Raw genomic sequence first — 27,343 nt, forward strand, 5'->3', positions numbered from 1 at the left:
CCCTCCACCAACTCAAGAGGAAAAAGCCGATTGCGTCCCATGTCAAGGGGATCCGAGGGCTCTGCGTGCATCTGCTGTGTGAATCTGGGCTCCTCTCCCCTCCTCGAGGGCCTTCCAAGGGACCTGAGAACCGCTCCTCCATCGTTGGAGTGTCAGCCCTGCCAGCTCTGCCAGCTCGTCACATTGCATCCTCTCCAACACTCTCTGAAGTGGGTTCTGCCACTTTGCAGATGCAGAAGAGGCCATGGTCGCTCAGCAGGGGGCTGACCCCAAGCCAGTGCTCCCTCTCCCAGCCCTGCTGCCCCCAACCAACCGTGTGCCCACAATCCTAGTCGCCCCGCACAAGGCTGCCAGGGCCAAACCGCTGCTCTCACAGGCACCACGTAGCAAGGCCCTGGTCTCACCATTGCTTACAAGAAAATCAGCCCTGGAGCCTCACAGGATCAAGGACAATGGTATTTTCAATTACTTTTGAGAAAGAGATGTTATTTAAAATCTTTATTCCAAAGTCAGTCAAGAGTTATTATATAGAGTATGTATGTCATGAAGAGCCAGTAAAGGCAAAAGAAAATATTCTCACTGAGCATGAAGTTCTGTTCTCTCAAAATATGCAACTGCTTTCCGGGTAGAGGCAAACATTTTGAAAGGGACCCAGCCGCAATTTTAAGAAGGGTCTATAGCCAGCCGCGCTCAGGCGCCCAGCACTTAATGAGCGCCGAGGGCAGCACAGAAGGCTGCGGCGGGTCCTGCCGGCCTGAGCCCTTTGACAGTTCCGAGGCTTTCCGGAGGCCTGTGTGTACTCCAGACTCCACGGGATCCGGGGTCCACCGCCACTCCGCCTGGAACCCGCCCCCACGGAGCCCCGCCTCCGACAGACCCCGCCCCACCCCCAGGTGGCCCCGCCCCCAGGCGGCAGGCCAGCTGCAATCTGTCCCGGAGGCTAGCTAGCGGTGCGGCGGCGGCGGGAGCTTTCCCTCTGTGGCCTCAGACATCTGGGATGGAATGGTCCATGGTGTGCTGGAGCAGGGTCGGGGACAACCTAGACACAGCAGCCACGACACTGGCCACACCTTCTCCCCAGAGCCTGGGCCTCCCCACCTGAGCTTTCACTTCAACTTCTAAGGCTTTCCAGGCACCAGAAGCCACCCGACCTCGAAGAGCAGAGAGGGTTGGGGAGGGCCCGCGCCCTGGGTCGGGGGAGGATGGGCGGTAAAGCAGGGGTGGGGGGGGGGCGCAGACTTACTTTCTGACCATGTGCTCGTAGATCACGGTGGGGATGATGGTCAAGGTGACTGCACTCCCAGCCATGGCCAGAATCTGCGTGATCTTTTTGTCCTAGAGAGGAGGCAAGTGTGCCGGGGGGCCTCTTAGGAGCACCCCTGACTGCCAGGTGGGGCGCCGCAACCCCTGAGCCTGTCTGATGAGGTCCCAGGCAGCCCCCCAGGGGCAGCGGTGCCTGAACAAGAGCACCAGCCTCCAGGCCTCCCTCCTGAGGATCCCCTCGGTAAAGAGAGGCAGCTGTGGGGGGGGCTCCTCCTGGGGGGGGGAGCTGACCCATAACGGGGCCTCATAAACATCACTCTCCCTCCCCTTCCCCTCGCCAGGCCCCCACTTTCTCTCCCAGCCCCCTATACCAGTCACACTCGGGTTCTGTCCTAAAGCGCAAAACCCACACAGGGGAGTACTTGGGGCATCCCCAGGGCTCTTATGGGCTGGCCAGCCTGAGCCATGGCTCTTGCTGTTGGGCCGTGGGGGGGGGGGGGGGGCTTTCTCTCACATCCTGTTAACTAGTGAAAGGAGAACGCCCGAAGAGGCCATGTGGATGGAGGGAGAACCAGAACCTAGAAGTCTCTAAGCAAATTATGTCAGACAGTCCAACCATTACAAGTGCCGCCACAGAAGAGCCTCCGGCCCTTGCTTAGAACCTAGTAACTTTTACTTTGCACATATGTCTACCAGGGTTATGTGTTTCCTTACTTGTTCCAGAATCAACAAGAGACAACATGCTAGTTTGAACGAGTCAAAGGACAAAGAGAAAAGGGAACGCGGGGAGCACAGTTGCCTGGAACTGTCCAGTAAAGGAACAAACCCAGACCCTGAGGGCGTCACAGCCTCAGGGTTTGGTAGAGTGACACAGAATGAGGCCTTGAACCATCAGTGAGGAGAGAAAATGCCACACATTTCAGAATGCCTGCTCTCTAGAACAGTTAAGATCGAAGAGCTGTAACACTGTTAAAGGAGTGATTTTGCTAACATCTGAAAGTTCCAGCCATTCGGAATTGGTGTTCCTGTACTCTACTTTTTAAGTCTGATGGGTTCCCTTGAGATTGTCATCGTGATCCCAAAGAATGGGGAGGAAGCAGCAGGAGGGATCATAGATAGACATTAGGAAGAACTTCCTGACCACTGGTCATGAGTCACCAGAACAAGCCTCCAAGTTAGGTGGGGGAGACAGTCAAGCACAGAGATGTGGACAATTCGTGACAGGAAAGGCTTGGGGTGGTGCTTGTAGGGAGCAGAAGCCTGGCTTGAAAGACGGGCCAACTGTGGAGAGGGATGCCACCACCCGGACTCCTTCTGCCTGGGGAGCCCTGAAGCTCCAGGTGCAAGAGGGTACAGTGGCTCTCACTCTAAACCGGAACTGGGATTGAGAGCCCTGGCTTTCAGTGGCAGTAAGTCAGGGTAAAACCTCACTTTTTCAGGGAACCAAAACCCATGGGACTCATCATTCTCCATGGGCCAAGAGCCAGCGGGTGCTCCATCCACACGCTAGACTGCTCACTCTCATATTTTAAAGAAAAAACTCGCCACACTGCCTGCCTCTTGAAAAGTTAAAGTTAACTAAGGTCAGAAATGAGTTTCTAAACAGCAATTTTCTAAAACATTCCTATCTCCAAATGTAATAAAGAGGCAACAGTGCAACCTGTGGCCAGCTGGGTGCCTGTGTCTTCACATTGATGCCTGTGTCCCCACCTGGGTGCCATGTCCCCACCTGGGTGCCATGTTCTGGGTGCCGTGTCCTCACCTGGGTGCTGTGTCCCCACTTGGGTGCCATGTCCTCACTTGGGTACCATGTATCCCCATCTGGATGCCATGTCCTCACCTGGGTGCCATGTCCTGGGTGCCTGTGTCCTCACCTGGGTGCTGGGTCCCCACCTGGGTGCCATGTCCCCACCTAGGTGCCGTGTCCTCACTTGGGTACCATGTATCCCCATCTGGGTGCCATGTCCTTATGTGGGTGCCAAGTCCCCATCTGGCTGCTGTGTCCCCACCTGGGTACCTGTGTCTCCACCTGGGTGCCTGTGTCCTCACCTGGATGCCGGGTTCCAACCTGGGTGCCGTGTCCCCACCTGGGTGTCATTTCCCCACCTGGGTGCCGTGTCCTCACCTGGGTGCCGTGTCCTCACCTGGGTGTCATGTCAGCTAATACTTACCAAGGACCCTGACCCAATTCTCAGAGCGGTGTGTGGGGTCTCACTGAATCCTCGCAGAGAGGGGCAGCAGCCTGCCCTGGACCCTCCACCACCCGGGGGAACCCGTACCCTGACACGCGCGGGCCTTTGCTCGGCTGGGCACCCACCGTCAGCCCTACGACATTCTGCCCGTTCACCTCGCAGACGCGGTGGCGGGTGAGGAGCCCGTTGCGGGCGGCAGAGCTCCCTCTGACCACAGAGGTGACCTGCCCCTTCTTGATGACGAAGCCGACGTGGCCCGTGCTGTCCTTGTGCATGGTGACTGTCCGCTGGAACGGCCTGGTGGGGAGGGACAGTGAGCTGGGCCGGGGACATGGCCGGGTTGGGCAGAGGGTCCCCGGGTCCTGGCCACTCACCTGTCCCGAATGACCATGACGATCCTTTCGGCCGAGGCCTTCTTCACCGCCCGGTGGGCTTTGTCTGTGCTCCAGCCAGCACAGTCGCGCCCATCGATCTGCAGGATCTGGTCCCCAAAGCGCAGCCCCACGAGGGAAGCAGGGGTGTTGGCCTGGACCAACTGCACGAAGACACCCTGGGGGAGGTAGGGCCCCCTTGAGCCACAGGTATCCTCGAAGCTCTGGGTTTCCCTCTTGGTTCTTTGGGAGCCTACAGGCCGGTGCAGTGGTTACCCCTTCTTCCTGAGGGGACCCCCACCCTCACCCCCAGGCTGCACAGTTGGAAAGTGACCCAGTGGAATTTCACCGCTGGGTGCACCCCTAACCACTGCACCGCACGGTCTCTCACGGCGGCATAGGGCTCCCCTGGCGTCGCAGGACTGTGGACAGCGGTGGGCTGGGGACCGGCAGAAGGGCGGCTGTGAGTCACAGGAGCCCACGGAAGGGCGCATGAAGGGTCCCTGCTGCAACCCAGCCGCAGCCCTGGGTCTTGTATAGCACATAGGGAAAGAGCCTGCCTGGGCTTGGGGGTCAGGAGGGCTTTGGTTCACAGGCCTCCCTGCGCCTTCCTCACTGTGGACCGGCCGGTGGGCTGCCCTCTTCCCCACCCGGCCCCAGCCGCACCTTGTCGATGGCCCGCAGCCGCAGCCCGGTCTTGCCCCGCTCGTCCTTGCACAGGTGGATCTCCCGCACGCCGGGCTTGATCTCGGCTCGCCGCAGGCTCAGGCTGTTCCCGGTCACCGGCGCCACCAGCTGGCCCGGCGAGGGGCCTGAAGCCGCCGTCTGCAGATGCCAGAGCAGGGGGTCGGCCCAGGCCCCTGGGGCTTCGCGCCCCTAGGGCCACCGCGGTGGGGGAAGGAGGGTTGGAGGGGCTTCTAGGCACCGCCCCCCCCCACGCCCACTTCAGACCACACACTTCTCCGCAAAGGCCGAGAGGGGATGTGGCTCCATGAAGCCACCAGGGGGCGTCAAAGTCCACGCCCGTGACAGAAAAGGGGACAGGGGAGCAGGCAGGTCTCCTGGGAGGGGATCCTCAGTATCCACGGGAAACTGACACCAAGAAAAGACCCCTTACAAATCCACTTAGAAAACAGATGCAACCTGAAATTGTGGAACTGCAACCCATACCAAACTTTGAAATCTGTTCTATAACTACTTGTTAAAATATACTTTAAAATTTATTGCCTTTTTGTATATTTGTTATATCCCACAATAAGAAATGTTTTTAAAAAATAGATGCAAAATTTCTCAGGAAATAGGGAACAATGGGGAAAAACGCTCAATTTTGTTTGTCTTGAAAAAATTTAAGCTAAAATTAAATGAATACATTCCTTCCCTCTGAGATCCAGAACAAGACAAAGCTGTCCTCTCTTACCACTAGTATTTAACAAAGTTCTGGAAATCCTAGTCAGTGCAATAAGGCAAGGAAGGGATACAAAAGTATAATCAGAAAGAAGAAATAAAACTATCTCTATTTGCAGATGACATAATGATCTATGTAGAAAATCCCAAGAAAGTTCCAAACAAACAAAAACTAGAACTGATAAGTGAGCTTGGGAAGGTTACAGGATATAAGATCAATTTACAAAAATCAGTTGTAATTCTATATACTAGCAATGAACACGTGCAAACATAACTTAAAAATACGCCACTAGCAGATGCTCAAAAAATGGTGAGGGGGAATGATACCTAGGTATAAATCTAGCAAAACTTGTGCAGGAAATGTATGCTGAAAATGACAAAGCACTGATGAAACATAGCAAAAAATATCTAAATAAATGGAATGATAGTCTGCATTCATGGATTGGGAGAATATCGTAAAGGCAGCCCCAAATTGATACATAGATTTAATGCAATTTCTATCATAATCCCTATAAAACATATTTTAGACATATACAAAGTTAATCTAAAAGTTATACGAAAAAACAAAGGAACAACAATAGCTAAAACAATTCTGAAAAGGAAAAAAATGGGAGGAATCACACTACCCAATATAGCTGCAGTGATGTAAGGTCAAAGAGAGAGACACAGAGATCAACAGAACAGAATAGAGAATCCAGAAGGAGATCCACACAAATACTGCCAACTGATTTCCAACAGAGGTACAAAAGTAGTTCAATGGAGAAAGCCTATCACAAAGCATGTGGGAGCAATTGAACATCCACAGGCAAAAATATGAACCTTGACCTAAATCTCACACCTTATTTTAAAAAGTAACCCAAAATTGATCACAGACTTGAATGTAAATTTATGAAGCGTTTAGAAAAATATAGGAGGAAATATTTGGGATCTAGGGCTAGGCAGAGTTCTGACACTTTGCACCAAAAGCTTGCTCCATCAAATGAAAAATGGATAAATTTGGCATAATCAAAATGCAAAACTTTCTACAAAAGACCCTGTTAAGAGGATGAAAAGATAAGCTACAGTCTCAGAGAAAACATTTGCAAATCACATATCTGACAAAAATTCTAGTCTTTTTCAAGACTTCTCAAAATTCAAAAGTAAAAAAACAACAAAAAAGTAATCCAATTAGAAAATGAACAAAAGACATGGACAGATATTTTATCTAAGAGGATATTCAGATGGCAAATAAGCACAAGAAAAGAAAAAGTTCAACATTATTAGTCTTCAGGGAAATGCAAATTAAAACATCAATGAGATATCACTATACATCTATCAAAATGATTAAAATAAAAAAATAGTGATAACACCAAATGGTGGTGAGGATGTGGAGAAACTGAATCTCCATGACTGCTAGTGGAAATGAGAAATGGGGCAGCCACTCTGGAAAAGAGTTGGGCAATTTCTTATAAACTAAACATACAGATGACTCAGCAACTGCACCTTTGGGCATTTATCCTAAAGAAATGAAAACATATAATATGCACAGAATCCTGTACATGATTGCTTATAGCACCTGTAATTGTAACAGACCCAAACTGGAAACAAGCCAAAATGTCCCTCAAAAGGCTAACCCACTGCGGTGCACCCGTACAATGAACATGACCACAACTTAACAAGGAAGGAACTCCTGGTACATGAAACACCTTGGATGGAGCTCAGGGGGATTATGGTGAGTGGGAAAAAAAAAAAAGCCAATCTCTGAAGGGCATGTATTATATAATTCCACTATATAACATCCTGAAATAACAAAATTATGGAGGTGCTAAACAGATGGATGGGGAGTGGGTAGCACGAGGGAAGTCTCCACGATGGTATAACCAGTGGGCAAACCAGGTGAAGGGTGCACGGGACTTCTCTATATTATCTTTGCAATGTCCTGTGCATCTGTGATTATTTCTATTAAAATAAAAAATAAAAATAAATAAATATAAGGAAAACATTTTCATTATAAAAATGCACTTATCTGTGTTATATTTTTAACGAAATTTAGGCTGAATGAATTTATGTCCCAATTATTGGAACAAGGAATAATTGAATAAACAGATTAAAATTGAACTCTACACAACACGGCCTCCCCTGTTTCGTGTTTCTATCTCCCAGCATAACCATCAAGGCGGTCCCTTTGCATCAAGGTTGCAAAAACATCTTAGGTGTCACCAGTTTTTATCAGGGTCCCGCATGTCCTCATTCCTATCTATTCTCTCCTGGTAGGTTCTAACCAGTCTGACCCTGTCAGAGCCCTCATTTGTCAGTGGCTTTATATGTGGCTGTGACAATTCTCCAACATCACTTCCGTCAACTTCTTGAAATCTTGCAGCCTTAGTTGCATTTTGCAATTGGTTTTCATTGGCTTAGAGAGAGGCTGGCAGGCAAAGACAAGAGCAGGGATGCTAGAGTCAATTGGGAGGGCAACTGAGTAGACAGCGGTTTTATACACGAATATGTTTTCAGTAGTGAATATTTCCGTGTTAGGGTGTCTTTTGCTCCTTGAAGTCAAGGAGCGCAGTAGTTAAGCATTATTGTTTAATTTGGGGGCCAGAGCTGGATGCCAACTCCTCCCCTCTCAGCTCTGCCTTGTCCCCAGCAGCTGTCTAAGTCTCAGGTAGCTTCCATTTGAAGCCCCTTGGGCTCAGGTTGGATTTAATGTCCTCCCTTCTCCTTCCCCAGGCTCAGGCCAGCAACTGAAGCCAGAGCTCCCAGGGCAGGCCCTGATCCATCAGCCCCAGGCCTGCAGGAAGATGTGAACCCCACTGCACTTTAAATGCTGATTCAAAATGAAATGTGTCATCAAGAAACAGACTCAGGAATGCCGGGGCAAGTGGAGATTCCAGGACCGAGAGGAAAGACGTCTGTTTAAATGGCAGGACCAAGAAGGAGGGAGAGTTGGGACATTTTGCACCCATTTAAGCAGGAGATGGGCACCTACATTGTCACCCTCTGGAATCTGGGGCAGATTCTGTTGGACTTCTTGGCTGGAGAGGGAAAGACCCATATAACTTTCCAATTCTGCCAGGTTGGGGTATAAACCTGATGGGGAAGGGAAAGGAGAAAGAAGAAAGGTGTTACTCAAGGTCACACGCTTAGTTCTGTCTGCCTGGCTCCCGTGTGGTCACTTAGGCTGCTGGCCTCATTTTGATTAAGAAACATGGCCTGGGAACATGGTTTATTCCCAAGAACGCAGTATCTTCCTGAGAATGTAATGTATATGAGAATACAGCATCCCCTAGGAATGCTGTATGTCCTCAGGAAAGCTGTATATCCCAAAAAACCTTGTGTATCCCTGAGAATGCTCTGTGCCCCCAGGCCTCCCTGCATCCCAGAAAATGCTGTGTATCCCCAGGTGAAGGTGAAGTGTGCCATGGCAGGGAGGGGGCAAGAGGTCTCCCAGGCAGTGAGAGGTGGGGAGGGCAGCATGCTCCCCTCCTGTCACATTGACCCCAGGCCCTGAAGCCTCCACGCCACCCTGATGATTTCTGTCCTGAGAGGGTGGGGTGTCCAACCACCTGCCCCCAGCATCCCCACCCTGAGGGCTCACTTGGAGGTGGGGGGGCTGCTGTGTCCTGGGCCAGCAGGGCAGGTGTCCCGGGTGTGGCTTGAGCCTGGGCCTAGAGAGGGGCAGGGAGAGCTGTGTCAGCTGTGGCCGTGACATCGGGACCCCTCGGAGCCTGGGGCTCCCTGAAGCGGGGGTACAGGCATTAGGTATGCTGGTGACCTAGGTCTGTGAGCCTCAAGGTAGTGAGTAAATTGTGCCCTCGATGGGTGCGCATACATCTGGGGGGAGTTTCTCCCAGGGCCCCACAATACCCAAATGTTACAAGGCAGCCAAAACATTGAGGCTCGCCTCCCAACCAAATTCTCTAGTGAAAACCCCAAATTCTGGACGCCCCCTTGGAAGGGAAAGTGATGGATGGAGCTTCTGGTGGCTGAGCAAGCAAACCCGATTCCCATTGGGTCTGCCCTGGGCGGCGGGATCTAGCCTGAACTTGACAGAGGAGATGCTGGGGCATGGGAAAGGGAGAGGCATGAGCAGGGAGCATCTGCAGCCACTTGGTCTTTTCAATTCCTGCTGTGATTTCATGACCATGGCCTCCGGACACCTTTTCTACCAGCAGGCCCTGCGGTGGGCTCCTGCCTGCCCTGGACCCACTGGGAACCCCAACACCCAGCCTCATCCCAAGGCAAGCCTTCGTTAGTTAGCCAGGGGGGACCCCAAGCACAGCCATCAGGGAGCCCAGGCTAACCCAGACCTGGGGACCATACCTGCATGGCCTGGTCCACCTTCAGGTCCTCCAGAGATGGGTACAGGGCAGACATGGCTGCTCCTTGGAACACCTGCGGAGCCTTGGAGGGTGAGGAGGGGAGAGGATGCAACCTGACGAGAAAATGCCAAGGAGCTGCTGGGGGCTGCGTCACCTCCTGCCCACTGTGTGCCCTAGAACACTCTCAGCTATAGGAAAGACAACAGGAAGGTAGAATTACTTCCGTTTTATTGGTGAAAAATCTGAAATTCAGAGCTGGGGAGCCAGGATTTGGACAAAGTCTGCTTGGTTCCCAATCCACGGTCTGCCTTGCAGGAGTCCATCACACCACGTTTGCGTGACCCTCCACTCCTCGTAAAGTAAAACTATGTCCTATGAACACCCATGGTGACCAGGCAATGGGACGGTTCGGGACGTGCTGGCTGGGAAAGGCAGGAGTATTACTGGAGCAGGGCGACGCTCTTCCCTGCCAGGTTTCGAAGGTCAGATGGGCTAACTAAAGACCTAAATTCAATCCGGAGGTGCATACTGAGCTCCTGCTGCGTAGCAGGCCTTAAGTTAGGGCTTTGCACAGCGTTGTCTCCAACGATGCAGAATTCAGTCCCACCGTCTAGTGGGCTGGGACTTAAAATTACAACAGAAGGGCAGCCAAGGCACTTCAGGATCCCTCTCCCACCCCCACCCCCCACCCCTTTCACCTCGGGGCACTAGAGCTCTTACTATACACCACCCATTTCTTGGCCACAATTAAGTACGACCAGTGGCAATTCTTAAAAACCTACACATACACTGTAGCAGAATTTAAACACCCAACAGAGGATCGTTCCAAAGGGAGAAGAGACAAGAAGGGAAGGAACAAGAACTTTTACTAAACACCTCCTATTTGTCCCCGTAGGGCCTAGGAGGAGGGTACCCAGAGAAATTCAAAGGAATTATCTATTGAGAAATGTTCATTTCCTTCCTAGATGATATGTGGGAAAGGAGCAGTTTGTCTTTCTGGATTCTTTTCCATTTACCCACTGCCCCCAGCTCTGCCACACCTCCAGATTTTTGCTGGTGCAATGCCCTTCCCCATGCCCCGTCATCCTTCAGTTCCTGTCCTCCACCCCTTCTCATCTGCCACCAACCTCATTCCTGGCCCTGCTGCTGTTATGCAGACTGCCACCGTCTCCCAGGTGCCACCACACCCTAAAAACGGGTCTCTGCCTCCCCTCTTAACATTATCCAGCAGCCAAGGGACCCTTTCTGCACCAGGCTGCGTTCCCCACTGCCCTCAGAGTCTAGTCTACACTCGCTAAAGTGGCCCACAAGAGGCCTCCATGATTTTGCAAAGGTTGGTGCTGGTGGCCTTTGGAGCAGATGCAAACAGATTTTATTTGGTCCCCATAGTGTGCTTTAAACATTCAAATTAGCAGTCTAAGTGCAAACTTCACGGTACTGCATTGAACAATCAAGATTTCCTACTGCAATGAGTAAAGACTATGGATAAAAATAAACAAATAAAAGGGGGACAAAGGTTAAAATAAATTTAGTAGATTGAACTACTAGTGGTCAATGAGAGGGAAGAGTAAGGGGTATGGCATGTGTGAGTATTTTCTTTCTTATTTCTTTTGCTGGAGAGATGCAAATGTTCAAAAAATGATCATGGTGATGAATACACAACTATATGATGATACTGTGATCCACTGATTGTACACCATGTATACAATGTTTGCATGTTTGTTTTTTGTAGGAAGCTCTGGCAACCCTGGACAGTAGCTGAGTAACCGCAGATTCCAGGTGCCCCAGTCCCCACCAATCTCTGTTGTCTCTTACACCCAGTCTGCTTTACCCACTGGCACTACCTGTCTGGTCCCAACAAATGTTTGTTTGCAACCCCCTCGTGCCTCTCCAGCCTCACTTCTTGTTACATGACCTTCTCCCAAACCCTACATTCAGCTCCAGCCACAATGTGCTACTTTCAGATCCTTGATGCACCTAATTCTCTCATGTCTCTAGGCCTTTGCAGATGCTGCTTCCTCTACCTGGAATACCACCTCCGGCCCTGGATAACTTCAATAATTCCCAAGCCCTAACCCAGAGGACCCTTCCTGCAGGAAGCCTGCACTGATGCCCACCTTCCCCTAAAACTACTCTGTACTTCCCCAGCAAGTCTTTACTCTTATTGATTAGTCTATGATACATTTGTCTCTTTACTTCTCCGTCCATCTACTTTGGGTTGGAAATCCCAAAACGACAGGAACTGGGTTTTCTCATTAGCTGTGGAACCTCTAGTGCCTAGCATGAAAATTATCTCAATATTGCCAGAAGCATTACATTCTGCCTGAACTTCCACTCTTTTCCTTGTAAAGTAAAACTGTGATGTCCTACGAACACCCAACTCCCTGGTATGGACACACAGACCAAAGATTACAAATGTGTTTCATCTGGTTCTTGCCAAAATATATATCTGAATTAGTGCCAATACTAAAAAATCTGTACATACACAAATCTTCATTTCTAGCCTGTACAATCAAAATATTTGGTCACGCAAGAGCAGGAGTTGTGCAAGGCAATACCCAGTAAGGGTGAGCAGCAGCCTGCTTTTCAGAAGGGGCTGCCCCAAATAGCCCCCTGGCCCTTTGCTGATTTGCATGGCCCGCTTGGCTCCTGGAGGCAGCCAGTTCCAGATCCTTGCTCTAGCTTGGCTGCTGAGGCAGAAATCACCACCATCCCAGGAGGACAGGGATTATTCTAGGGAGAGATTTCTGGGGGAAAGGACCCTCAGCCTGTGGCCTTCTCCACTGTGCACCCACTCTGAGAGCTCTTTATCTTAGCACAGTCCTCAGAAGTTACCATTTGCTGACAACATGCTCTGCCTCCAGATCATGGATGAATGACAGATGTGGAAATAAGAGGCCACCCCTGCCCTGCTTTTTCTAACATTTAAACAGCACTGCAGCTGTATTTTTAGTACTTGCCTTCTACCAGAGCAGAGAAGTAGAGACCCACTTCCCGGACATCAGTCCCAGGCTAGGGATACACAGCTCTGTTTCTTTGTCTGGATCCATTTGCTGCCACCACCTTCTCTGGGTCCCGACTTGGTGCTGGCCTCTGGGGGAGTCAGGAAGCAGGTATTTCCCTTTTAGCAGTTCACAATACAGTGGGAAATGGCTTCCTGCCAACGACTATCCCATGTTCGCATTCAATCATCGCTCATCTAATCATTCAAAACCTCTACTGGATGCCTACTGGGTGCCAGGCCATCTGGACGTGTCATAGTCTTAATGGTCCCTTTGCTTGACACACCGGCCTTCTCTGTGTGATGCTCAGTTCAAACACTACTTCTTTGTCTAGCTTTCCCAGGCCCTTCACCACCCTGCCAGTTGGCTGGGTCCTCTTGCGTGTTCCAACCCTGTCCTGACTGCCCTTATTGTCAAGCTACTTGTTGTACTGTATCACTAACATCTGCATATGCTTCTCAAGGACAAGGACTGTGTCCTGTTCACCACACTATACTTCTCCACCAAGACACAGTCTGCTGGCAAAAATTATCATTTGATTGAACAAATCAGTGATTATCCAGGGAAGAGCTCTGTTCTGAGGTGTCACAAGACAGGCGAAACACTGCTGGCATCCACGAGCAGGAATCTGGGCCTTTTGCAATGCTCAGCACAGTTCCCCACAACAAATTGTCCTCTGTCCTGCACAACTTTCAAAGGTCCTGCAAGAGCTTCATGTCAGCAAAAAGACCTAACACCTGTTTATATATAAATACAGTAAACTATTTCCCAGTTTTAATATATACTGTATTACTCAGGAATGCACATAACACGTTAGTTAAGGGAAGTACTACTTGGCCTTGTTCACCTTTCTGGAAAATGCCTGTTCACCCTGCTCACCAGTTGGGTCCACCGGCCCATGTCTGTATTCATAGCTTACACAGTGATTCCCGCTTGGTACAAATACACTTAGTATTTGATTCAAAATTCCAAATATGAAACGTTGACAATTTTTACGTGAACGCTGTCTTATATTAAGACCACACTTCCTCATTGTAAGTACAAGCATCTTTTGAAGTAACCCTGCCTGAGCCTTTACACAGAGAAATATTGTCTTCCGCTGCAAATTAGTTTATTTTCTCCTTTATACTAAAGACAGGATATTGCACTGACTTTCTCTCCAGGGTGAACCCTCGCCTCTGCCGCTATCTTCGGGCCACCCCGCCCCGTGCCACTATCGCCCGCTTTGCGACCCAACAACCAGCCACAAACTCCACACCGCTAGAGCGCCGGTGAGAGCCCAGAAATTCCGAAGGCCTGTCCTCCACCCCCGGCCTCGGTTTCTCCATCTGTCATACCGCTCAGCCATCCCCAAGTGAGCCCCATACCGACCCCTTCGCCGCTCTAACACCCGGGAACCCGAGGGAGCCGGCTGCAAGTAGCACCTCCCGGCACCATGGCTACGCCGCCTGCGCTGAGATCTCTCCAGACCTCGCGCGAGAGCAGCGCATCTAGGGCGCATGCGCCGCGGCGGGCGGCTCCCAGGGTGCCCCGCGGCGGCGGAGCAGAGAGTGGCGGGCGCTTCGCGGTGTGTTTTCTCGGCCGGGTGTGTTACAACCGCCCACCCGGCCTCACTCTTTCTCCAGGCGTCCGTGGCCAGCGGCGGCATCTACCAGAAGGGATCAGGTAAAGCAGTAGGGTAACGCAGGCTCGGACGCGCTCTGAGGTCCCTCTTTGCGGGATGGCAGGCGACACAGGTCAAATAGTGCCTTAAAGGCCCAGGTTTCACTTCGTCTCCCCACGGCCTTGGCCCCCTACGGCCATTTTATGGTTCCTGAAGGAAGGAGGGCGCGGTTGATCCGCCCCCTTCTGACAGATTAGATTCTGTACAAAGGCAGCTAGGGGAGGGGAGGAGGGCTGAGTCGACGCCTGCGCTCTCCTCTGCTTGTTGCTTTTTCTGAAAAGGAATCCCTCTCGCCCCCTACGTCACCGTCCCACCCACCCTTTTCCCCACCTTTTTCTTATCTGGCTTTGACTCTTGACTGATTGTTGAACTGAAGTTGCCTTGTTCTACTCCACGCAAATTCACTCTGGGAACCAACCCAGAAGTGACTAATTGGACCCCTGCTGCCGGGCAGACCACAGCGAAATCGGGCTCGCTGCCCATTATAAAGGACGTAGGCACTGAGTCAGGGGGGTACGGAGAAAGGCTAGGACTACCAAGAGGTCTCCTGCAGAAGGCAGGTGGCTCTGGCCAAACAGTGAAGGATGGAGGATTCCCATAGGTGGGAGTGGAGGGTGCTTGTACAGGGATAGGGAGACCCAGGTTGAAGAGTCCAGCTGTCTCCTGGAAACCACCTCCCCCAGGTCATCTAGACTGAACTCATTTTTCTTCCCCTCTGGATTCCACGGTGGCTCCACTAACCCCATCCCCTGGGCTGGGCCAGAAATCTGGAAATTATCCTCACGTCCTGCCTTTCCCTCTTGAAGCCATTTCCAGCTCTTGCCCTCAGAATAAATCTCTAACGTTAATTTGACTTTCAAAGCTCCTTGACCTGACTTCTGGTAATGTCACCAGTCTCAATTCCTCATTCTTCTACACTCATACCCTGCATTTCATTCATTCCACAATGCTTGCTCACCCTGCTCTTTCATGTCTTGATGCTTTTCCAGGTGCTCTTTCCTCTGTCTTGAATGCCATTTGTGCCTTCACCCTCCCCCTTGTACTCTTCTTCAGTTCGCTGCCTTTCCCAATGCCCCCAACACCCATCCGCAGAAGTAGACACGCCTCCTGTCTCTAGATCACAGCGTGTCATCTGTTCACCCATTCATCACACATTCCACAAACATTAAGCACTGACTGTGAGCAGTGCCTTTTGTATTTCCTTTGGTTGGGTTTCCTCTGTGTTATATGTTTGCCAGACTCCATCACTGGTCAGGGAATGTCTCACTCATTTCTGAATCCCCAGTGCCTGGGCATCCGGTTAAGGAGTGGGAAAGCAAAAGCCTAAAGACACGGTCTTTTTTTTTTCCCATTTCCCCGTTGTTTTCAGTCAATAAGTAGAAAGTCTTTGAAGAAAAACCCCAGGGCTGGGAGGAGGAGAAAATGCTGCTCTCATGAGGTAGGTTGAAACATTGGCCCCTACCGTCTGACTGAGAGAGCTTCCTCAGTTCTGTGCTGGGACTTTCTGCAGTTGGTGCTTCTGAAAGGAAAAGAATCTGTACAACCCTTCACCCCCAAAGGAATTTTCCTCTCCTACAGAATTTTCCAGAATGTTCATACCTGAGCTTCTGTACTTTTTTATATAAGTGATAACATTTACAGCAAAATAGCAATCAGATCCTGAGAGATCAGCTGGGCTAAAAGGGGGCCTTCAGCCTCCATCTTTGTATTTGAAATCAGAGTACTCTTTGGAACATTTTGTTCCATGAAGGTTTGGGACTCCCACTTGTTCCTGTGGACAACTCATCCATTCTTCATTAGAAGGTGTGTGGGAGGGAAGCGTGGGTTAGAGTGTCAGAAGAATAGCTCCTGGAAGGCCAAATAAGCCCAGGGATATGTTGAATTGGAAAGGAAGAGGCTGTTGCTAGGCCACCAGCATGTTGCTAGGCCTTTTCTCCATCAGGGCTGTGCTGTATCCTGGGAAAAAAGCTGTAGTTCAAGGAATGCAAATGCCCCCAAACCCAGGGACAGAGGAGATGGGGCAGGAACAAGGACTTTGGAGACCGGCAGGACTAGGTTGAAACTGACATTGCCTCCTGCTTGTGAGGGCAAGACCCTTTTGAGTTTCATTTCTTCCTTTGTAATGTGGGATAACAATATTGCATCACAAACTTATGGTGGAGATTAAAAAATTTTTGTAAAAGAGATAAGGTATGTAGGGCAAGTATTTAGCACAGTAGCCCAAAATAAGCACTCAGTAAACGTCAGCTGTGGTTCCTTGATTCAACAAACATTACTGAGCACCTAAGTCTCACTACCGTGCTAGGTCCCAGCAATACAGCAGTGAACAAAAGAAAAATTGTTCTCCGTGAAGAGTGTACATATTAGTAAGAGAAAACACACTGTAAGGTGGTGGTACATGCTGGAGAGAAAGATAAGGCAGGATGGAGAGTAGTGAGGAGAGTGTCAGAGGACCAGTGGGGATGAGGGGACATTTGAGTAATGGCCATAAGGAGATGAAGTGCCACAGGTATCAAGGGAAAGAATATTCCATGTGAGGGCACAGCCATGCAAAGGCCCTGCGTGCCTATTATGTTTGGAGAACAGCTGATTGGTGGGACTGAAGTGAGTAGACCAGAAGGGGAGGCAGTTGGGAGGCAGGCCTGAGAATAGTGGGAGGACTAGATTCTGTGGGGCTTTGCAGGCTGTGGTGAGGATATTGGCATTTACTCTAGTGCGATGGGAGCCACTGGAGAATTTTGAGCAGAGGAGTGACATGGGCTCTCTTTTTTTTTTTTCCTGCAACTGAAAATTTTATCAAGATATATTTACACACCATATAATCCATCCAAAGTATGGAATCAGTGTCTCACAATATCATCACCCAGTTGAGCAGTCATCATCACAATCAATTTTAGAACATTTTCATTACTTCAAAAATAAGAATAACAAATAAACATTAAAAAAGAAAACCCAAGTCCAGGGGGTAGTTCTTATTCATTAATTATATGTAGGATTAGTTTTTTATTACAGAAATAAGTAGAGAAATGAACAAGAATAAGGGGGGATTATAACTGTACAACTGCTGTCATCACTAGTTAGCCCATTTCCCCTTATGACGCCTCTCGTGTCCTTAGGCCAGGCCTCTGTTTCCCTGTAGATCATACCTTCTAACTACAATGTATTAATGATAAATGTTAGGGTAGCTAATCTGTACCGCTTTACTTGTTATCTTCTGTTTTACAACAGTGCTGTAACCTGTCACTATGACTGCCTGACAATTATTTTAACTGGCTCTGGCTGACATGTTGAGACTAGACTAGAGGAGCAAGGGTGGACGCAGGGAGCCCTGGTAAGAAGCAGTGGCAATGCCGTTACTGGCTTGGGCCGGTGTATGTAAAGCAGTCCGTACTTGCCTACACCTAGCAGGCTCCCTTTAAGCAGTTTTCTGAGACCCTGCTGTGTGGAGGGCGTACAGTGGCCCTTTACATCCATTATCACATTCTGTTCCCAGGACTGGGTATTTCTAGTCTCCAATGAGGAAACTAGTTCTTAGAGAGGTAAAGCCACTAATCCAGTTCTCCAACAGGTTTTTCCTTGCTGTAACAGGAAGGCTGTTGATAGAAATAGCTTCACGCAGAGAAGGAACCAGAAACCAGAGACCTGGGCCCTTGGTTCTTGTAGAAATAAGCTCTTTGCCTGGCTGCAGTCTCTGGTTTTAGCTGGGCCTGGCCTTCAGGGGGCCCACTTCAAGGAGCAAAATGCAGTTTCCACCTCCTTGAGCACTGTGGGCCCTCCAGATATCTGGGCGATGTGTGGATAAAGATGATCACTCAGCCCTCCAACCTGGCCCAGGGCTGGGGTCGAAAGCAGACACCCAGTTCACCCTTCCCTCCCTGACAAGAGTACCTTAAAAGGAAACTGCTTGGGAAATCCCTAAAGGGAAGGGATAGTTAAGGATGGAGACCTGGGGGAAAGCAGTCCAAGCCAATATGGGGTCAGGGTCAGCTCTTACCTGCAAGCGAAGTGCTGCCACAGTCCTCTAGCCACTGCTGAGAGAGTCTGTTTCCCTCCCTGGGAGCTGGTGACCTTGTTGTCCCAGCTGGATTCCTGTTGGTCAGCTGCCTGCCCTGGGCAGAATGGTGCCCGCCCCCGATCACTGACTCACTTTGAAATGGGAAGGAGGCCCAGGTAAGGCTCCTTGGCTGGGTCAATGGGGCAGGTTGCCAGGCCCAGAGAAGAGGTTTGGCCTTAATCTAGACTTGGAGGTGGGGTCAGGGAGGCACACAGCTGCTGCTGAGATAGATAGGTGCCAGGACTTCTTAATCTTTCCATGAATTTGGATTGAACACTCAGTCCTGCTAAGCACAGGGAAGACAGTTAACGGGAGGTTGGTTTGATGCATATCGGGGTCTTAAAAATGGCCATACCCCAGAAGATCTGAAAGCATATCTTTTGCTTTCATTGGCACACCAGTGTTAGAAGTAGCACTCTTTGCGCTTGCCAAAAGGTGGAAATAATCCAAATGTCCATCAGCTGATGAATGGATAAACAAAATGTGGTATATGCATTTGATGGAATATTACTCGGCAGTACAAAGAAATGAAGTCTTGAGGCATGCAACAACATGGATGAACCTTGACATAATGCTGAGTGAAATAAGTCAAACACAAAGGGACAAATATTGTGTGATTTCACTAATATGAAGTAGTTATGTGTAAACTCATAGACATAGAATTTAGAATTAAGGTTACCAAGAGATCGAATGAGGTGAGAGAATTGGGAGCAGTTGCCTAATATGTACAGAATTTTTAACTAGGTTGAATTTAACTGTTTTGAAATGGATAGGGGTGATGGTAGCGTGTTATTGGGAGTATAAGTAATAGTGCCTGAATGTGGTTGAAAGGGGTTGTGAAGAGTGATGTATGTCACCAGAAGCAAAGCTAAGAGGTATGTGAACGTAAATGCAGTGAACTCTGTGATGGACAATGACTGTGATTTATACTACAAATAAGTTCTTTCGTGAACCAGAACAAACATATGACAGTTTTACAAAGAGTTAATAATAGAGTGGGGTATATGGGGAAAAAATGTACCTATTGCAAACTAGGACTATAGTTACAGTAATATCTTGATATTCTTTCATCAGCAGTAACAAATGTACCAATGCTAGGGGTCAACAAAAGAAGCAAGATGTATGGAGTATTTTATGTTTTCTTTTGTATGTCTATTTGTTATTTTTCTTTTTGGAGTAATGAAAATGTTCTAAAATTGTGGTGATGAATGCACAACTATGTGATAATACTGTGAGCCACTGATTGTATATTTTGGATAGACTGTATGATGTGTGAATATATCTCATTAAAATTGCATTTTTAAAAAATGGCCATACCTGTGACTTGGCATTTCCCTTTCTGCAAATTTGTTACAAGAAAATAAACAAGAAGGCAGTGAGGTCCCACAGCCCCCATCAGAAGAATCTGGTTAAATAAGTCATCTATGGAAGATCACACAGCTGTTGTCAGCCATGAGGAAATGTACTCGAGACACTTAAGATAATGAAAATTCCATATTGAGATGCTCATCTTTTTTTTTGTAAAGAGTCTGTGCATTGACAACAGTGTGGAAGGGTATTATGCTAAAAGGTGAAGAATCTCTGGAAGGTGGATTTGGGATGAGTTTTCAGTGTGAACTTCTGTGTGTGTTCTGAGGTGTGTATATGTGTGTGTGTGTGTGTTTTCTTTTTTTTAGTTTTTTGTTCTGAAAGCTTATGATTTTTGTCATGGGGCCCAATTAAGCTTAATTGTTTTAAAAGCAATTTTTTGTTTGGTTGACTTCAGGGAGGGGAACCAAGGGTAGATGCTGGGGAGATTTTTATATAGCACACTTTGGGTGCCTTTTAATTTTGAAAAATCTGAATGTATTATCTCTTGCAAAAATAATCATATAGAGTTGAAGTTAAAGAGAAGGAGTAGAAATTAGTTTTTAAATATTGGTGAGTTTGGTTGGACAAAAGTGTCCATCACACTTGGGGCCTTGGGGTGGGGACTGGGGGCACATGTGCTGGCGAGCCCTATGAGGACACAGGGCACCCTCCCAGGGTGGAGTGAGAGGATCAGGGCTGCTCACCAGGCCAAGCAGTCTCACGTCACAGTTCCCGTGACAAGCCCCGGCAGAGTTGCACTTGCCTGGGGCATCACATCCTGACAGGGGCCCAGCTGGTGTTCAGCCCCATGGAGGAAATAAGGGAGACACAGCCTCTGCCTCTTAGGAGCTTACAGCCAAGAGTCTTACCCAGAAAATAACAAACCATAACAAAAATGCAGTTGCCATTAATTGAGCACTTTCTGCCTACAGGTGCTTTAAAGGCTTCATTTCAATGACTCTTCATATCCTCTCTGCCAAGTGGTTGTGATTGGAACATTCCTACAGTTGGGGAAATTGAGGCACTGATATGTGAAGTCCCTCTCCCAAGTCACATAGCTGCAGTGTGGCTCTAAGGCCATATATTCTTTGAGACAGATGCCACTTCAGAAAGCTGAGGTATGAGACACATCTGAGGTCTGAGCCATATGCCACACCTGAAACCTGAGATAAACCGTGAGTGATGGACCTACCTTGGACTAGGTCTCCAAGACCAAAGCAAAATAAAAAATAAAGACTCTGCTTGAATGAAGTTCACTCAGTCATGGTCTGAAAGGGCCTTTGGAGATGATGGAGAGAGTGGGGTGCTTGTCTGGTTATATGGTATGCCAGTCTAGATCTGGGACTGGAACTCAAGTCCCTAAGGCCCTGTTAAATACAGGGGTTATCTTTTCATTCCATGGCTTTTGTAGCTTGCTCCCATTTCATTAACTTCTTCCCCTATTCTAGACACCAAGTAATGTTGTAAGTTGGTCATGCCCATGCTCAAAAGTTGTCTTTGGCTCCTTACTGTTCACGATCAGGATCAAACTTCCAGACCTGACATTTGGGATTCCATGTTCCATCCCTATGTTACCACTTTGTCCCCCCAGTACTGCTAGCTCAGCCAGGCCAGAATCCTCACTACTTCCACCCCACCTCATATCCACTTCACATTCGTTCCTGACTTCATACCTTTGCCTGTGCTGCTGCTTCTAGAATGCCTTTCTCCTGCCCCCATTCTGCCTAGCCAAATCCTCTGCACTTGTCTTCCAGGAAGCCTCTGCTGATCAGCCCTGTCCATATGGTCTCTCCTACCTCTGAGTTCTGGATCAAACTGTACCATCATGTTCTGTGTTGACAGCTATCTTGTGTTGGTCACATGTACCTTAGGCTACCAGTTAGACCCTAAGTTCCTTAAGAGCAGGGCTTAGTGATTAGATCCATAGTGGTTACTATTTTTGAAATTAAATATTGGAAGTTGTGCTCTAATCAGGATTCATTTCTGTTTTGTTTTATATTTATATGGTCTTAAAAAGTATAAAACATGTGTGGCCAATGCACAACATACGCTCAGACTCCCTATGATCATGTGTGGCAGACTTGAGTAATCAGCCATGACATTCTTTCCTGCTGAGCCCGGAAGCCTCTTAGAATCCTTTCATGGTAATGCCACGACAGCGTCTTCCATCTAGAGTGAGTGCTTCGTGAAGCAGGAACTTGTCTGTGGGGTTCACGCCTATATCCCAGGGCCTAGTACCAGACATGGTACACAGTAGCCTCTCAATAAATCTTTATTGATTGAATGAATAAGTGCCCCTCCTAAAAAAGTAAGTTATGAAAGGGCTGGGCTGTGGCATCAGATCTGAATCTCAGTACTGAACGTCTCTGAGCTTGTTTCCACTTCTGCAAATGGGATTGGTGTTTCCTGCTTTACAGGCTTGTCCTGCAGATTAAATGAGTTAATCTTGTAAAGCACCTAGAACACAGTTGGTACCCAAAGATTTGTTCCCAACTTCCTCATGCTTTCAGTCTTGACTGTATGTTGCAGAAACAATGCATTGGGTTCAAGTGAAAATGGGGCTCACTTATTGGGAACTGTTGTTGAGCAGAGAGAAACTTCATGTGTACTCCTACCTTCTGTGTTGAATCTGGATGGTACGGCAGAATCCAAGACACAGCTGCATCCGATGCCATTGAAGAACAACATAGTAACAGGAAGAGTACTGTATATTGAGCTACTGCCTGTCTGGTGCTCTGCTGGGCATGTCGAATCACCCAGTCTCATCAATTGTTCACACAAACCCCAGATTCAGAGAGCGAGGCATCTTGGCCAAGGACACACAGCGGAAAATGGAAAGACCAGGCCCCAGAATTCCTGGGGTCCCAGTAAGTTAGCCAGAATCAGAACGCAGAGCGCTGATGCCCTACACTTCTTCACACTTGTGCCCCATTTAGTCCCATTCAGAGATTTTGGCCCATAAGAGGATGTTATGCCACCCCACAGCACCCCAAAGTAATATCCTGCAGGGGGAACAGTGCAGAGCATGGGTTGTGGAATCACAGCTCTCCTGGGTTCGAATGTGTAGGCCATGGGACCTTGGGAAGCCACTTTACCTCTCTGGGCCTGCTTGCCTCAGCTGTAAAACAGGATGGCCTGACTCGACCTTGTACTTAGTCAGCGCAGGTAAACCCACGCATACTGCCCAACTCATGGGAAGTACTCACTTAATGTGGGCTATGATTACAATTGGCCTTATCTGATTAAGAAAAATGATCCTTTACTGTTCTAAATGGGATCAAAGGCCAAATGTATAGAAATTCCCTGCATCTTTTCTGAAATATAAGTCCAGGTCACATTCTCCCTGAGACTGTAATGGCTCCCAGGGAGACAGAAGCCAGCAGCTAAGCAGCACCTCCTGCATTCTCCTCCCCCACAGTTCCTGTGTTTCAACAAGTGTGGTGGCTCCAGCTACCTACAGCAGAATTCTCTGTGATGTACCAGTTAAAAATTTGGATCGTAGGGTCCTACCCAAGACTTGCTGCATCCTACTCAGGGTGTAGCCCAGGAATCGGCATTTGACTCACCTCTTAAGGTGATTTGGATGCAAGCTACAGTGTGAGAACTACTGTCTCACTCCTTACTGATTCAGTTTCTTCTCAATTCAAATGTCTACAATGTTCTAGGCATGGGGCAAAGGACTTTTTGCCCCTCGCCTTATTTAACCCCCAAAACATCCAAAAGATGTCTGTTGGGATATGACAGATGAGGAAACTGAGGTTCAGAGAAGTAAGCTATGGGACCCAAATTGTAAGAGCCAATAAATCATTGGATTCAAACCCAGAACTTCCCTGTTTTCCCCTATACCAAAGGTAATCTCCCACAAATGGGTCCTGTGCCATCCTCATTAGTCCTGGTCCTGGAACTGGTCTTGAAATTTCCTGGTAAAAGCTGGTCGGTCTAGCTAGTCTTCATAGCCAGAGCCATGGGGGGAGCTTCTAAACATACATGGGCACCTTGAGGTGGAGGGAGGTCAGCAGTTCAAGAGAATTGCCTTAAAGGGAGTGTCTTTTAACATTCAGGCCTAGGGAGGGATATTAGCCAGGGTTTGTAGGTGCAGGCTACAGAAACTGACTAAGTCATTCAAGCAGGAAAGGAACTTATTCAGGGCCATTAGGGTACCCACAGAATCTCTGGGTGAATTGGTAAAAACAGCTTGGAAGCCTCATAGCACACCTCAGCACTGGTCAAAATGTGACCCCATGCCACTACCGTGGGACACCAACATGGCAGCTCACCCTACTGAGTCTCCAGACCCTGACCAGTCCCTGTGGAACCTCTGTTTCTCATAATAACAGAACCTGGATGTAGCCACTATCAGAATGGGTCGCAGCTTCTCACAAAGGTCTGGGCTGGGGGCTTGTGTCCAGGCCTTCAATGCAACGCATGCTAGTTGAGTGTGGTTCTGACCTTTGGGCAGCTATACTAGAAGCTTCATTAGGTGAGGGTTTCCCTAGACATGGGAAGAGGGTTCAAAACAGGGCAGCCAATAAGAATGGCAGATGTCCACTATGACTGGGGATGGGTGGTGGAAGACCCATCAGTTACTGAGGGCCTACTGTGTTCCAGTTGATTCCCATCCATTAGCTTCAATTCTTACCTGCAGATGAGAAAGCTGAGCCCAGGATTACACAGTGAGTGGGCAGTGGGTCATGCCATGGAACCAGGTCTGTCAGACACTGAGCCAAAGCTCATGACCACCATGACATGCATCATTGCTGGTTGCTTCCTGTGACTGCAGCTTGCCTACTGCTTCCAGCACCCCTCCTAGCAGGATGACCCTTCACCACCCCAGGAGGGAGGTAGGGCAGGAGTTATTACCACAAATTAGAGGTGGAGAGGGACTTGTCTGGATCATGGACCAGTCAATGCAGGGCTTTTCTCACACCTACCTACTCTGCCCCACATTGTAGGGAGTCCTGGCCACCCTTGTAAAGGGTGATGGGAGAGCCAGGTGGGAAAACCCTTCCCTTTTCCTCCTTTTGACTGGCAGAATCAGCTTCTGGGGAAGATGGTGGGGGTAGGGGTGGGGCGATTGGGGTTGGGGGAATCATGTACAGGATAAGGAATAAAGCTCTAGAATGTATGTTCAAAGCTCCATTTCTCCAGATATCTGAGTTGTTTTATCCAAGGTTTCCCCTCCTCCAGGCTGGAGAGTATGTCCTCAGTCCCTTCAGCTCACCCAAAGAGGTCCCTTTCAGACCCTTAGATCCCTGGGGATACTCTGTGACTTCGTACGGTCAGGCCTCTTGCTGGCTACACTAGGGCATGTCAGGATTGCAAAACCATGGAGACTCATGGTTCATCTTGGAGAGCCAATTTTTGTAGATTTTAGGGTGAGAGTTAACTAACAACTAGCAGGAGATTTTATAAATTGTTCATTATATATTAAAAACATGTTCCCATTCTTCACAGTTTTTGCACTCACTGTGCTACCTGCACTGTTCAAGATGGATGCTGGTGCTCCAGACGTGGCAACTACATTCCAGGAAGGAGGAAGCAGGAAAACAAAAAGGGCATCTCCAGCTGAGTCAGCCTCCCATAGCGAGCTGAGGAGTAAATCCATTCACTCACTTAGATGGCAAGCATTTAATCACCTGGCCACATTTCTTACAGGAGGCTGAGACAGGGAGTTTCTTGGTGGGACACACTGCTATATATAATTGGAGTTTTGTTACTAAGGATAAAGGGAGGATAGCTACCGGGTAGGCAGCAAGCAGTCTCAGCCACTCATGCTGACGATGTACTGCAGCACCCCAGGCCTGACAGTGACCCTGCCTAATTCTGTTGTCTTCTGGTCCTTCCCAGGCAGCAGCCTGAGGACGTGTGCCTGTTACAGAGGGAGGCGAGTGTGTAGGAGAGCCTTGATTGGGGAATCTGGTTTCACATCCATGTTCTGCTCTTTTTTGGACCTCAGTCTCCCTAGCTGTCAAATGGGAATCGTGATTGGCATCAACAGTCTGGCCCCGTTTTAGAAGTAACATCCCCCAAATCTCAGTGGTTTCTAATGGGAAGTTTATTTCTCATTCATAGTACATGGCAATTGAGGGCCGGCAGGTTTCTCCCCAATCCTCATTCCAGACCCAGGCCAGTGGAGCAGCCACCTTCTCAAGGCCATGTGCTGTGAATGAGAGGGTCTCCATCTGGCAATTAAATGCTCCAGCCTGAAGTGACAAAGGCCACTTCTTATTGGCCAGGGCTCATCACGTAACCCTGCCTGATCACTGACATCTGGGAAGTGTCATCTCACTACGTGCCTGGAAGGCCAAGACCAAGACGGGAGATACTTGGAGTTTTGGGTTGAATTGTGTCCCCACAAAAGAGATATTGAAGTCTTGTTTCCCAGTACCTCAAAAATGCATCCTTTTTTGGAAATAGGGTTGTTACAGATGGAATTAAGCAAGTAAAATGAAGTCCTTCCTAGAATGAGTCCAATATGACTTGTGTCTTCATAAGAAGAGAAAATTTGGACATAATGGGGAGAATGATTGCTGGCAAGCTGCCACCAGAAGCCCTGAGAAAGGCCTGTTCCAGAGTCTCCTGACAGGTTTAAGAGGAAGCATAGCCCTGTTGGCACCTTGATTTTGGATGCCTGGCTTCCAGAACTTTGAGACAATAATTTCTGTTGTGGTATTTTGTTGTCAGCACCAGGAAACTAAGATACATAGGAGCCAGCATCAGTGGCGAGCTCAGGCCTCTTCCACAGGTCTGTGAGACAGCTGTGATTGCCTGTGGCAGGCGGGCAGCAGATGTATCCTGGAGGGCCGCACTGAGCCCACCTGGACCTACCTGGGGAACGAGGGCTGATGACAAAGAAATTTACCCAGTGCAAAGCCTGCGACCGTTACGTGTGACAGTCCTGTCTCCAGTCCAGCCAGGAGCCTCAGTTACCACTTTCTTTAAGACCAGGACAGTGTTTTCTGGCCTGTAGAATTTTAGTGATGATTAATTAAAATACATGAGTAACTGTGGGATACATGCCTTTAAACTCATCCTTTTCAGTAGAAGGCCCTTTGCTGAATTTGGGTGGGCACATCTGAGAACAGGAGCTTGGCCAAGAGGGGCACGGGGATGGCAGCCTTATCATAAGGCTGTGTGTACATACAAAGCACAATCTATTCCTAAGATTTCTTTGGAGTCACTGTTTATTTGGGATGTTTTTGAGGAGTGATGGAGATTATGGGAGCAGTCAAGCATAACAGAAGGGGAAGATTTGGGGGTTCCTGTGTCAGTCCACAAGGTGGGGGAACAAAAAGAGAGGGGAGCAGGAGAAGAGAAGGAAGGCGGCATAAGGGACAGGGGCTGGACAAGTACAGTGACCTCCAGCATAAGATCACGGGAGGGTGGCAGCAGCAGTAGAGTACTTTGAGTAGGGGTGGGTTTTGAGGCCAGTTGCCTTGCCGTGGTGTAAGCTCCAGCTTACATCCTTTTCATTCCTCAAATCTTCGTGAACTCTGCTGACAGGAGGCTTGTTCCTGCACAGTGAGCCCCCGACATGTCTCCTTATGTTGTCCATATCATGTCAGAGCCAACCTTTGGGCAAGGAAACCTGAATAAGATTCATGGGATCTGTGCACACAAAAGGCCCCTGTGCTTCCATGAGGGTAGACGGGGAGAAAACATTTCAAAGTCTGGTTAGCAGAGAGACACACATACAGTCAAAGCTAGGATTTACTCTTCCAGAAACCTTAACCAGCCAGCCCG

At 48.8% G+C, this 27,343-nt stretch overlaps 2 protein-coding genes and 1 long non-coding RNA gene across 9 annotated transcripts in view; 1 reads left to right on the forward strand and 2 right to left on the reverse strand.

Moving 5' to 3' along the window:
• Positions 1-466: 466 nt before the first annotated feature.
• Positions 467-18,447, reverse strand: SDCBP2 (syndecan binding protein 2). 7 transcript variants are annotated; one of them, XM_077112214.1, is made up of 10 exons: positions 13,905-13,996; positions 12,492-12,624; positions 9,533-9,719; positions 8,808-8,877; positions 8,199-8,299; positions 4,493-4,651; positions 3,830-4,005; positions 3,581-3,752; positions 1,244-1,335; positions 467-1,039 (listed from the first exon to the last, which is right to left on the reverse strand). In XM_077112214.1, the coding sequence occupies exons 3-10, from the start codon at positions 9,584-9,586 to the stop codon at positions 985-987; spliced, it is 879 nt and encodes a 292-aa protein (XP_076968329.1). In that variant the 5' UTR covers positions 9,587-9,719; positions 12,492-12,624; positions 13,905-13,996; the 3' UTR covers positions 467-984. The 7 variants fall into 7 exon arrangements, with proteins under 7 accessions (XP_076968329.1, XP_076968323.1, XP_076968345.1 ...); XM_077112208.1 differs by having other exon boundaries at positions 13,871-13,993; XM_077112230.1 differs by lacking the exons at positions 12,492-12,624; positions 13,905-13,996 and adding an exon at positions 18,191-18,447 and having other exon boundaries at positions 9,533-9,644.
• LOC143643655 (uncharacterized) lies at positions 14,073-20,851 on the forward strand. The gene is made up of 2 exons (XR_013156314.1): positions 14,073-14,198; positions 20,533-20,851. It is a non-coding gene; the product is annotated as an uncharacterized LOC143643655 (long non-coding RNA).
• A 5,933-nt stretch (positions 20,852-26,784) lies between these two features.
• FKBP1A (FKBP prolyl isomerase 1A) overlaps positions 26,785-27,343 on the reverse strand; it is a 73,247-nt gene continuing 72,688 nt past the window's right edge. The window contains exon 5 of the mRNA XM_077112245.1: positions 26,785-27,172. The gene's annotated coding sequence lies outside the window, so the exon portion shown is untranslated. The remainder of the gene's footprint in view (positions 27,173-27,343) is intronic.

The sequence above is a fragment of the Tamandua tetradactyla genome, chromosome 1 (assembly GCF_023851605.1).
Source record: "Tamandua tetradactyla isolate mTamTet1 chromosome 1, mTamTet1.pri, whole genome shotgun sequence".
Lineage (NCBI taxonomy): Eukaryota > Metazoa > Chordata > Mammalia > Pilosa > Myrmecophagidae > Tamandua > Tamandua tetradactyla.